General features: G+C 49.3%; 1 protein-coding gene across 1 annotated transcript in view; it reads right to left on the bottom strand.

Moving 5' to 3' along the window:
* Positions 1-667: 667 nt before the first annotated feature.
* The window catches only part of C18H17orf67 (chromosome 18 C17orf67 homolog), a 32428-nt gene continuing 21455 nt past the window's right edge, over positions 668-11640 (bottom strand). The window contains exons 3-4 of the mRNA XM_053570183.1: positions 5441-5577; positions 668-1025 (exon numbers count right to left, since the gene is read on the bottom strand). Coding sequence (XP_053426158.1) covers positions 5461-5577 — 117 coding nt within the window. The 3' untranslated portion in view covers positions 668-1025; positions 5441-5460. The remainder of the gene's footprint in view (positions 1026-5440; positions 5578-11640) is intronic.

The raw sequence follows: 11640 nt of genomic DNA, 5'->3' as shown, positions 1-11640 counted from the left end.
TAGGGTATTGGGCAGAGTCGTGAGGGGATTTCTAGGTTCAAAACTCAGCTTTTCCACCCATCCCCTGTATACTTGGACAAACTACCTGTGGTAACTTTCTCCCTAGGAAAACCTATTCAACCTCCCTTGAGACAAGCCCTCCTCTAGAGCCTAGGTATGTGGGCATTCCTTCTTAGCTTTTCTTGAAGATGCTAGTCCTTTCCCCTGAACCATTTGGCCCACCTTCCCTTGCCTTCTGAATTTACCCTTTTTTTGGTCTTTAAATGTTCAATCTTTGATTCGGGAGTTGTGGGGCAGGTGAGGGCCTCTGGATGCAGCAGCTGCAACCCACTTTCTACAAGAAACATCAGCTTTGCTAGAAGACCAGGGTGTGCACCTCATGTGAAGTCATGGCCATATTTCCAGAGCTGGCCTTGGGCAAATAATCTCTTCACCAAAAAAATATGGCCCTTGTACAAAATGGCTGAATGTTCATTATCCATTCATTTATTCTAAGAACAGTAAATTTTCTGATGCTAGATTCACAAAGATAAACAAGGGAAGGAACCCTCTGCTTCACCTCTTACAGGGAAAGATTTAACCCCAGAAAGTAGATTTAACACCAATGTTTATTAGGACAGAAAAAAAGAAGGAAAAAATAGATGACAAAAACCTTGGCATCCCCAAGTGGTGTGCTTCATTACTCGGAACAAGGCTTTTCCAAATTCCTTAGGGCAGGCAGCTGCCCCAAACTGCTGGTCTGGAGTTCCAGCTCCATCAGCCCATGTAAGATTCTTGTTCTGCCCACCCTTACACACTGGTAGAAAGATCTCTGGGGAAGTCTACACTTTAGGCTGTTAGTTTTAATGATTTATGCTGGTTAGTAAAATGAAGCAGTATATATATTTGCCATCCCCAAGGCAAACTTTGCCACACCCACAGCTCATGAGGTCTGAAGACATCCATTTCTGCAGTTTAACAACGAATGAAAGAAGGAAATTCGTCTTGTTTGAACATTGTCCAGGTTGTTTCCTATGAAATGTTTGCTGAAAAAGAATAAGAAAATGATGAACATGATTGATGATCATATCGATGAACACATTGATGATCATAATGGTAGTAGTGGTGGTGGTGATGATGGTGGTGGTGATGATGATAATAATGATGATGGCAGCGGTGGTGGTGGTGGTAGTGATGATAATGATGATGGTGGTGGTGGTGGTGATGATGGTGGGGGCGGGGATGATGGGGGGGTGGGGGTGGTGAGGGTGGTGGAGGTGGTGGGTGTAGTGATGATGGTGGGGGTGGTGATGATGGTGGGGGAGGTCATGATGGTGGGGGAGGTCATGATAGTGGGTGTAGTGATGATGGTGGGGGAGGTGATGATGGTGGGGGAGGTGATGATGGTGGTGGTGGTGATGATGGTGGGGAGGTGGTGATGATGGTGGGGGTGGGGGTGGTGATGATGGTGGAGGTGGTGGGCGTAGTGATGATGGTGGGGGTGGTGATGATGGTGGGGGAGGTCATGATGGTGGGGGAGGTGATGATCGTGGGGGTGGTGATGATGGTGGGGGAGGTGATGATGGTGGGGGTGGTGATGATGGTGGGGGTGGTGATGATGGTGGGGGAGGTCATGATGGTGGGGGAGGTGATGGTGGGGGAGGTGATGATAGTGGGGGTGGTGATGATGGTGGGGGAGGTGATGATGGTGGGGGAGGTGTTGATAGTGGGGGTGGTGATGATGGTGGGGGTGGTGATGATGGTGGGGGAGGTGATGATGGTGGGGGAGGTCATGATGGTGGGGGAGGTGATGGTGGGGGAGGTGATGATAGTGGGGGTGGTGATGATGGTGGGAGAGGTGATGATGGTGGGGGAGGTGATGATGGTGGGGGAGGTGATGATGGTGGGGGAGGTCATGATGGTGGGGGAGGTGATGATGGTGGGGGTAGTGATGATGGTGGTGGAGGTGATGATAGTGGGGGTGGTGATGATGGTGGGGAGGTCATGATGGTGGGGGAGGTCATGATGGTGGGGGTGGTGATGATGGTGATGGTGGTGATGATCATGGTAGTGGTGGTGATGATGGTGGTGGTGATGATGATAATAATGATGATGGCAGCGGTGGTGGTGGTGGTCGTGATGATAATGATGGTGGTGGTGGTGGTGATGATGGTGGGGGCGGGGATGATGGTGGGGATGGGGGTGGTGATGATGATGGGGGTGGGGGTGGTGAGGGTTGTGGTGGTGGTGATGATGGTGGTGGTGGTGATGGTGGGGAGGTGGTGATGATGGTGGGGTGGTGGTGATGATGGTGAGGGTGGGGGGGTGAGGGAGCTGGTGATGATGGTGGGGTGGTGGTGATGATGGTGGGGGTGGGGTGGTGATGATGGTGGGTGTAGTGATGATGGTGGGGGTGGTGATGATGGTGGGGGAGGCGATGATGGTGGGGGAGGTCATGATGGTGGGGGAGGTCATGATGGTGGGGGAGGTCATGATGGTGGGGGTGGTGATGATGGTGGATGAGGTCATGATGGTGGGGGAGGTAATGATAGTGGGGGAGGTGATGATGGTGGGGGAGGTCATGATGGTGGGGGAGGTCATGATGGTGGGGGTGGTGATGATGGTGGAGGAGGTCATGATGGTGGGGGAGGTGATGATAGTGGGGGAGGTGATGATGGTAGGGGAGGTGATGATGGTGGGGGAGGTCATGATGGTGGGAGAGGTCATGATGGTGGGGGAGGTCATGATGGTGGTGGTGGTGATGATGGTGGAGGAGGTCATGATGGTGGGGGAGGTAATGATAGTGGGGGAGGTGATGATGGTAGGGGAGGTCATGATGGTGGGGGAGGTCATGATGGTGGGGGAGGTCATGATGGTGGGGGTGGTGATGATGGTGGAGGAGGTCATGATGGTGGGGGAGGTGATGATAGTGGGGGAGGTCATGATGGTGGGGGAGGTGATGATGGTGGGGGAGGTGATGATGGTGGGGGAGGTGATGATAGTGGGGGAGGTGATGATAGTGGGGGATGGGGATGATGATGTTGATAAAGAACAACTAGGAGGAGGAAAGGGAAGAAGGAAGAGACAAAGGACGAGGAAGAGGAGATAAGGAGAAGCACACAGCATCCTGCTGTCATTTCCCAAGCACTTCCTATGTGGTGCCAGGGCAACACTATTTTCCAGGCATTGACTTTTTCAATCTTAGAACATCCATGAGGGAGAACCTATTACTATCCTCATATTACAGATGAGGAAATTGTATAATCGGGACCTTTTTTTTCCCAAGGTTATTCAGCCAGTGACTGGCAGACTCAATACCTGAAAGCTAACTCCAAATTCCAAATTGTCAGCTCCCTCCATCCCCTGCTTTCTTGTCTTCATGTGAGTGGGAGCTGCTGGAGGGAGGCCTCTGTGGAACGAATGGTGTTTGCAGGAGCGAGGCCCCTGGCTCACCAGCAGGAAAGACCTCAGTCACATTTGGAGGATATCTCCATGGGGCTCACCCAACCCAGAAAGCTCTCTGCTTGCCTGGACTGCACAGTGGTGATATGGGCTCCATTTATGGAGTTGTTTACTATGTGCCAGGTTTCCTAAACATCATTATTACTTCAATACAGAGGGAGAAATGGAGACTCAGAGAGGTTAAGCAACTTGCCCAAGACCACAGAGCTAGGACACAGAGAGTCAAATCAGCTCTGGGCATCTCATCACCATCACCACATTTTTTTTTTTTTGAGACAGTCTCCCTAGGTCACCCTTGGTAGAGTACAGTGGCGTCATAGCTCACAGTGGCAAGAGAACCTCAAACTCCTGGGCTTAAGCAATTTTCTTGCCTCAGCCTCCCAAGTAGCTGGGACTACAAGTGCCCACCACAACACCCGGCTATTTTTTTGTTGCAGTTGGCCTGAGCCTCAGTGTATGTGGCTGGCGCTGAAACCACTGTGCTACAGGCGCCGAGCCTACTGCACACTTTTGTTAGAGCTTCCAGTGCTGGAAGACCAAGGTCAGTGGAGCTAACATTTGGAAGCTGGGAGCCCAGCCCAGGTACCGCAGAACCCTGACCTCAAGGACAGTAGACTAGAAGAATAGAAGACAGATGTCAACCTAACCTCTACCCCTCAAAAGCAAAACCTCTATTCCACTCCCAGTTGGTGCCCTCTCAGTATCTGTGAAAGCCCCTCTGAGGGATTCCATGCCCCCACCCACCTACACACACAGGACTGAGCAGGAGAGTCTGCATGAATTGTGTGGGACTTGCAGTCATCAGAAGACAAACACCAACCACCATCGAGCGTGAGTTAGTAGCCTACTCACGCTCAGTTAGCTCCTCTGTAAAGTGGGGTCAAAGTGCATGCCCGGCCAGGACAGCAGAGCATTAAGAGGATCAAAGGAGGGCAGCGCCTGTGGCTCAATGAATAGGGTGCCGGCCCCATATACCGAGGGTGGTGGGTTCAAACGCAGCTCCAGCCAAATTGCAACAAAAAATAGCCAGGCGTTGTGGCAGGTGCCTGTAGTTGCAGCTACACGGGAGGCCGAGGCAAGAGAATCACATAAGCCCAAGCGCCGGAGGTTGCTGTGAGCTGTGATGCCACAGCACTCTACTGAGGACAACAAAGTGAGACTCTGTCTCTAAAAGAAAATAAAAGAGGATTAAAGGAGAGATTTTATGTGACAGCACCTAAAAACTATAAAACGATCCTCTAACAGAGTCCCTGTGATGACTGCCCACACTGGCACAAAATGCGTATAAACAGCAAAGACGTAGGATTTCTCCTAGCCGCAAAGCATACACTACCTGACTATATGCCTGTCCATAAAACTTACAGAGGAGAAATGAAATTCCCTGGGCTTAACTTCTAAAGGAGTTTCACCACCTTATCTAATAGAAATGGGAAAAGCAGGAAAGGCAATGAGAACAGACAGACAGACCAGGAGAAGCAAACAGCCTCCCCTGGGAAGAGAGGGGTAGAGGTGGGCCTGTGGGATGTGCTGGGGATGCTGAGCAGTCCCCCGCGGGTGGAAGGAGGAAGCCCAGTGAAGACAGAAGGTGGAGGGTGACGGGAGAGGGCAGTGGGGAATGGGACCAAGACCCAGGAAGGAAGCTTCAGATGCTGGTGAAGATGGTGCTGATGTGGCAGACGGCACGGGTCAATCCCACAATGCTGACCTCACCGGAGAGACCCGAGTCTCAACAGTCCAGATGTGGGTTCCAGATTGATCTTCTCTGAATGACAAACAGGGTCACATCCTTCCCTATCTGGGATCTCCAGGTACCTCAGTAGAGGGCAGGCTCCCTGTGTGTCCCGCACGCAGCCTCCCCTCAACCTGGCTCCCCATCTTCCCTGCCTTCCTGCCTTGCTCTGACCACCCTGACCCATGCTGGCCCCCAGTGCCATGGTCCAGAGAGTCTCCAGCCCATGCCATGCTGTCCCCTGCCAACCCCTGGGAGAATGAGACGTACCACAGCTAATCCCAAGCCCCTTACACGGGGTGGACTCTGTTCCTGTCACAGTGGGGTTTGCAGTGAGGGTTCAGCCAGTGCTCTAGGAACTGCTCCTCCGCACGGTGCTCCAGGGCAAGCAAGTAGTGCATGTGCTCCTGTGGACACAAAGCCATAAGGAAGAAGGCATCACCCACAGTGATCGCTGAGCTGCTAACCTGCATGCGTGCTGGGGCTCTGCCTCCTGAGATGGTGCAGCCTGGCAGAGGAAGGGTGGGAGGCAGACAGGGAGGGGAAATCAACCACCATGGCCCCGCCTCCCTCAGGGAAAACCAATCAGATCCACCCACTCGCTGGACAAAACAAAGAAGTCTGGCAGTACTGAGGGACCTGAGGGTGTCTCCACCCGGACTCCCACGCTTCCTGGCGGAGTGTAACAACTGGCTGCCTGCAACCCAGAAATTTCACTTTCACTTTGTACCTTGGAGCCGTGCACCTCACACTGTCAGATGTCAGAGTCACCTGGAAGGCTTATTAAAACTCAGATTTCCAGACCCAGTCCCAGAGTTTTTGACTCAGTGGATCTTGGATGGGGCACAATAATTTGCATTTTTCACCAGTTCCCAGCCCATGACAACCTTGCTAGTTGCTTTGAGAACAAGAGAAACTCTCCTATCAGGAAAGGTGAATAAAAATGTTTCTGGCAGCAGCAATAAATTCATAGTAGCAAAACACTAAATGCCAAATATCCACTGAGTAAATGATAGGGCCAGACCGTAGAATTACACAGCGGTGACCATAAATTGTACTATAGCTACATGTGACAACTTAGGTCTTAGAAATAGCATGGTGAGTGAAGACAGCAAGTCCCCGTGGACTACATTTATAGTGTGACCCCATTTCTATAAAGCTCAAAACCTGCATAACTGCATAATATATTACTGCTGGCCACATCATCTTTTTTAAAAGGGAAAGGGGTGACCAGAAAAAAGCTACTGTTTCTGTACTAATATCAAACAAAATGACTCTAAAACACAAAAATGCTACTAGAGACAGGAGTATTTTGTAAAAACAATCCTGCAGTCCCTCCAAATGTTATTAAACGTAGTGTTAGCATCTGCAGTCTTAGCTGGAGATTGTCCTTATAGGTGTATACCCAAGAGAAATAAAAATGGATGTCCACACAAAAACAGGTGCATAGATGTTCATAGCAGCAGTACTCATAGTAGCCAAAAGTTAGAAACAACTCACATGTCCATCAACAGGTGAATGGATAAATAAAATGTGGTAAGTCCATTCAATAGAATGTTACTTGGCTGCTAAAATGAATGGAGTACTGATCCATGCCACGACGTAGGTGAACCTTGGGAACATTACGCTAAGTGGAAGGAGCCAGTCACAGAGAACCACGTGCTGTATGGTTCCACTTTTATGACATGTGGCCAGCTCTACATAATGTGGTGTTCACGACAGCAAGCAGCTCCTCGCCCTGTCCCATGCTGCCCTTCTCTGTGATCAGCACCCATCAGGAACCCCAGCCAGGACAGACTCACTGTCTCCCTCACCTGCAAACAACGTAAGACTAACGTTAGGACTTGGAGTCTAACTCCTGAGTGGTCCTCAAGTGCCTTCCCTCTGTCTCTGACACTTCTGCTGATCAGGTTCCCACTTTCTTTTGCTGTGAGACAGAGTCTCACTTTGTCACCCTTGGTAGAGTGTTGTGGTGTCATAGCTCACAACAACCTCAAAATTTTGGGCTCAAGTGATTCTCTTGCCTCAGCCTCCCAAGTAGCTGGGACTATAGGTGCCCACCACAACATCCAGCTATTTTTAAAGATGAGGTCTCACTCTGGCTCACAATGGTCTCCAACCTGTGAGCTCAGGCAATCCACCCGCCTCGACCTCCCAAAGTGCTGGGATTACAGGTGCGAGCTACTGCACCCAGCCTAGGTTTTCACCTTTATCCACAGAGGTCACTGCAGCCTCCTTACCCTCCATCTATCCCTCCACATTGCATTCCCACACCTCCCCATCCCTGCTCTACCCTGACAGAGTGACCCAAAAGGGCCACAATCCTCCTCTGAGGATTCACCAGTGCTGCCTACCTACAAGGAGGCAGGAGGTTGTGATTGCCTCTACTCCTTGGGTTTCTTTCGTCTGCAACTCTGGATAACATACTTGCAAGCCAGCAAGCAGGTGAGGACAGCTGTCTGTAGGATCCACCACCTTCTCCCACTCCTCACAGCAGCAGAGGGTGGCCCTGCCCATCACTGACAGCCCTTGCTGGTCTCCACGCTTCTCTAGAACCACAATTTTTCCATCAAATGTTTCATCTGAAGAAACTTTATTAAGGGAACCATTCACAGCCAAGTGAGCAGGGTCAAGGGAAGCAGCACAGAACACCCTGGCACCCAGGTACTAGCAATAGAAGAAAGCCACAGTCATGCCAAGGCCGCATTACAGGGGCTGACAGAACTGGGGTCCCTGGGATTGGGGATGCAGCCCCTGCAGGCTGTGACAAAGCTGGGAACAAACCCTATCTCCTCTCTTCCCTTACCCTTAGGCTCCTGCCAAGGTCAGTGAGAAGCCAGCCAGACAGGGAATTGGGGATGTGGCCCATGAGAATCAGCCTCCTGCAGCACAGAGCAGGGCAGAGCAGGGTGAAGGGTGGGCTGGGGACAGGCAGAGAAACCCAGACCAGGACAAGCAGTGAGCAAGGGAATGGGGCAGGGAGCACAAACAGCAGCTGGCCTGGACAGGGCCGTGCTGCCTCCTGCAGCTCAGCAGCCTCTGAGCACACCGCGGGTGCTTGTCTTTTCCCCTCCTCTCTGTTTGCCCTTCATCCGCATGAATGTCATGGGGCAGACCTTCTCCTCCTGATGTGTTTTGGTCTGCAGCAAAGCCAGTTCAGCCAAGGATCAATGGCTGATCATTGCATTAGCTCACGTAGATAATGCACAAAGCAGAAAAGTGATAAATCAGCAAGATTTTTTTTTTTTTTTTGAGACAGAGCCTGAAGCTGTTGCCCTGGGTAGAGTGCCGTAGCATTACAGCTCACAGCAACCTCCAACTCCTGGGCTCAAGCGAGTTTCCTGCCTCCGCCTCCCAAGTAGCTATTTTTTGGTTGCAGCTGTCATTGTTGTTTGGCGGGCCCCAGCTGGATTCGAACCCACCAGCTCAGGCGTATGTGGCTGGCGCCTCAGCCGCTCGAGCCACAGGCGCTGAGCCAGCAAGATGTCTCTTAAACAGAAGAACAAAGCATTACTTCTCTTGTCTTAATCAGTTACAAAACCTCTTCCTTCCCTCTTCACTTTTCTCTCCATCTTCTGCTGCAATCTCTGGCCCATAGGCACTGCCCAGGCTACCAAAAGTGGCTCATCAAATCTCTGCTCACTTCACCACATGGCTGAATAGGCCAAAAGCTCCTCCTCCTTCCCCTCCAGGCCCACCATCCCACAGCCTGGCTCCCACAGACACTGCTGACTCCTCCCCACACTCTTTCCTCTGCCCCACGCCTGGGGCTGGCGCCTCTTGCCTTACCTCCTTCCTCTTGTGGGTTTTTTTCCTGTGTTTGTCTCCTTACTTTTATGAGCAGCTTTAGGGACATAGTAAAATTGAGCAGAAATAGAGATTTCCCATATACACTTTGCTCCCGAACCTCCCCCAACATCAACATCCCCCACCAGCATGGTACATTTGTTACAATGGGTTGATCATTTCTTTTTAGCAGTGAATAACATTCCATTGTCTGGATGAAGCACTGTTTATTTGCCCATTCACTTTCTGAAGGATGTCTTGATTGCTTCCAAGTTTGGGCAATTGTGAAGAAAGCTGTTATAAAGATCTGTGTGCAGGTTGGTTTTGTAGACATAACTTTTCAGCTCCTTTGGGTAAATAAACAGGGAGTGCAATTACTGAATTGTATGTTTCATTTTATAAGAAACTGCAAAACCGTCTTCCAAGAGGCTATCCCACTTTGCATTCCCAGTAGCAATGAAGCAGAGTACCTTTCACCCACCCCCATCCTCGCCAGCATTTGCTATCATCCGAGTTCTTGATTTTGGTTGTTCCTTCTAATACAACAGTTCTCAACCTGTGGGTCACGACCCCTTTGGGGGTTGCCTAAGACCATCGAAAACACATATTTCCGAAGGTCTTAGGAACCAAGACCTGGCTCCTCTATCTGTCTCCAGGCGGGGTCCGCCCACTTGCAGATACGCCCGCATGCAAGTACCCAGCGTGATGACATCATTGCACCAACCCCGTCACATACACCCCGTACAAGTACAGGTGTATGTGACAGGGTTGGCGCCATAATGTACTTAAGCAGACCAGTCACACATGTGCAGAGAGCAGCTACTGTGTAGAGAGCAGCTGCTGTGTTGAAAGCAGCTACTCTGTTAAAAGCAGCTACTGCATTGAAAGCAGCAGTATTGGAGGTAAAAGGACACTTCATGAATTATAATTACTGGGTAAATGTAAAATCACGTACTGTAAAATCATCAACTACTGCAAAATATCCGTACCATGGGAACTTAATTTGGATGCTAATCCGTCTGTTTATATTCAACTGTGGTTGATGTGACTACTGCCCCCTTGTGATAGTAACAGGTATGGTAAAAAACAACACAGAGAATGGTAAATCAGTTCACTTTCATGAACTGTATTGACTGAACTATGCCATGTGTCATCTTTTGTATTATTAAAGCTATTGTTACATATTATTTTCATTAGCAAACCATCCCATGACAATGGATCGTGTAGAGAAGAATGTTAAGAAAAGAAAATATAGTGAGGATTTTACAGTATGGTTTTACCTCAATAATTACAGCAGGAATTGAGAAACCGCAATGTGTTATTTGTTGTGAAGTTCTTTCAGCTGAATCTATGAAGCCGAACAAACTAAAACGCCATTTTGATAGCAAGCATCCGAGCTTTGCCAGCACGGATACCAACTATTTTAGAAGCAAAGCTGGTGGACTCAAGAAAGCCAGACTTGACCCTGGTGGGAAGGGACACAGATAAAACGCAGCAGCCGTTGAAGCTTCGTATTTGGTGGCACTCAGAATCGCCAGAGCGATGAAACCTCACACCGTTGCTGAGGATTTACTGTTGCCAGCGGCAAAGACATTGTTCGAGTTATGATTGGAGGTGAATTTGTTACGAAATTGAGGGCAATTTCCTTATCTAAAAACACTGTCCGCAGAAGAACAGATGACATGTCTGCTGATGTTCTTGATCAGGTAATCCAGGAAATTAAACCTGCTCCACTTCCAATATTTAGTATCCAGCTTGATGAATCCACAGACGTTGCAAACTGTTCACAGTTACTGGTTTACCTGAGGTATATTAATGGTAGGGACTTTAAAGATGAGTTTCTTTTTTGCAAACCTCTTGAAACGACAACTACTACACGTGATGTATTTGACATAGTTGGTTTGTTTCTGAATGAGCATTAGCTCTCTTGGGAAAAGGTCTGTGGTGTTTGCCCAGATGGTGCTCCAGCTATGCTAGGATGTTGATCTGGATTTCAACGTTTGGGGCTGAATGAGTCACAAAAGTCACCGGAACTCACTGTATGATTCATCGGCAAATATTAGCAATGAAGACGCTGCCACAAGAGTTACAAGAAGCATGAAAAGCGTCATAAGTTCTGTCAATTTTGTAAAGGCGAGCACTTTAAACAGTAGACTTTTTCACAACTGTGCAACGAGTTGGATGCACCCAACAATGCTCTGCTATTTTTTCTTTTTTTTTTGTTCGTTTGTTTGTTTGTTTTTGTTTTGAGACAGAGTCTCACTACATCATGCTCAGTAGAGTGCCATGGAGTCACAGCTCACAGCAACCTCCAACTCCTGGGCTTAGGCGATTCTCTTGCCTCAGCCTCCTGAGTAGCCAGGACTACAGGCGCCCACCACAACACCCGGCTATTTTTTTTTGCAGTTTGCCTGGGGCCAGGTTTGAACCTGCCACCCTCGGTATATGAGGCCAGCGCCCTACTCACAGGTGCCACTCCAATGCTCTGCTATTTCACACTGAAGTGAGATGGTTGTCAAGAGGAAAAATTTTAAAACATGTTTTTGAGCTTCGTGAAGAACTCAAAACATTTTTTAATCAGAAAGCAGGAACACAGTTCAAAGCACTTTTCAGCGATAAAAGTGAACTACAGAAAATAGCTTACTTTGTTGACATCTTTGCCATCTTAAATAAGTTAAATTTAT

Source organism: Nycticebus coucang, chromosome 18 (genome assembly GCF_027406575.1).
Source record: "Nycticebus coucang isolate mNycCou1 chromosome 18, mNycCou1.pri, whole genome shotgun sequence".
NCBI lineage: Eukaryota > Metazoa > Chordata > Mammalia > Primates > Lorisidae > Nycticebus > Nycticebus coucang.
Note: the sequence above shows the minus strand (reverse complement) of the source record. Positions and strands in the feature narration are given on the sequence as shown.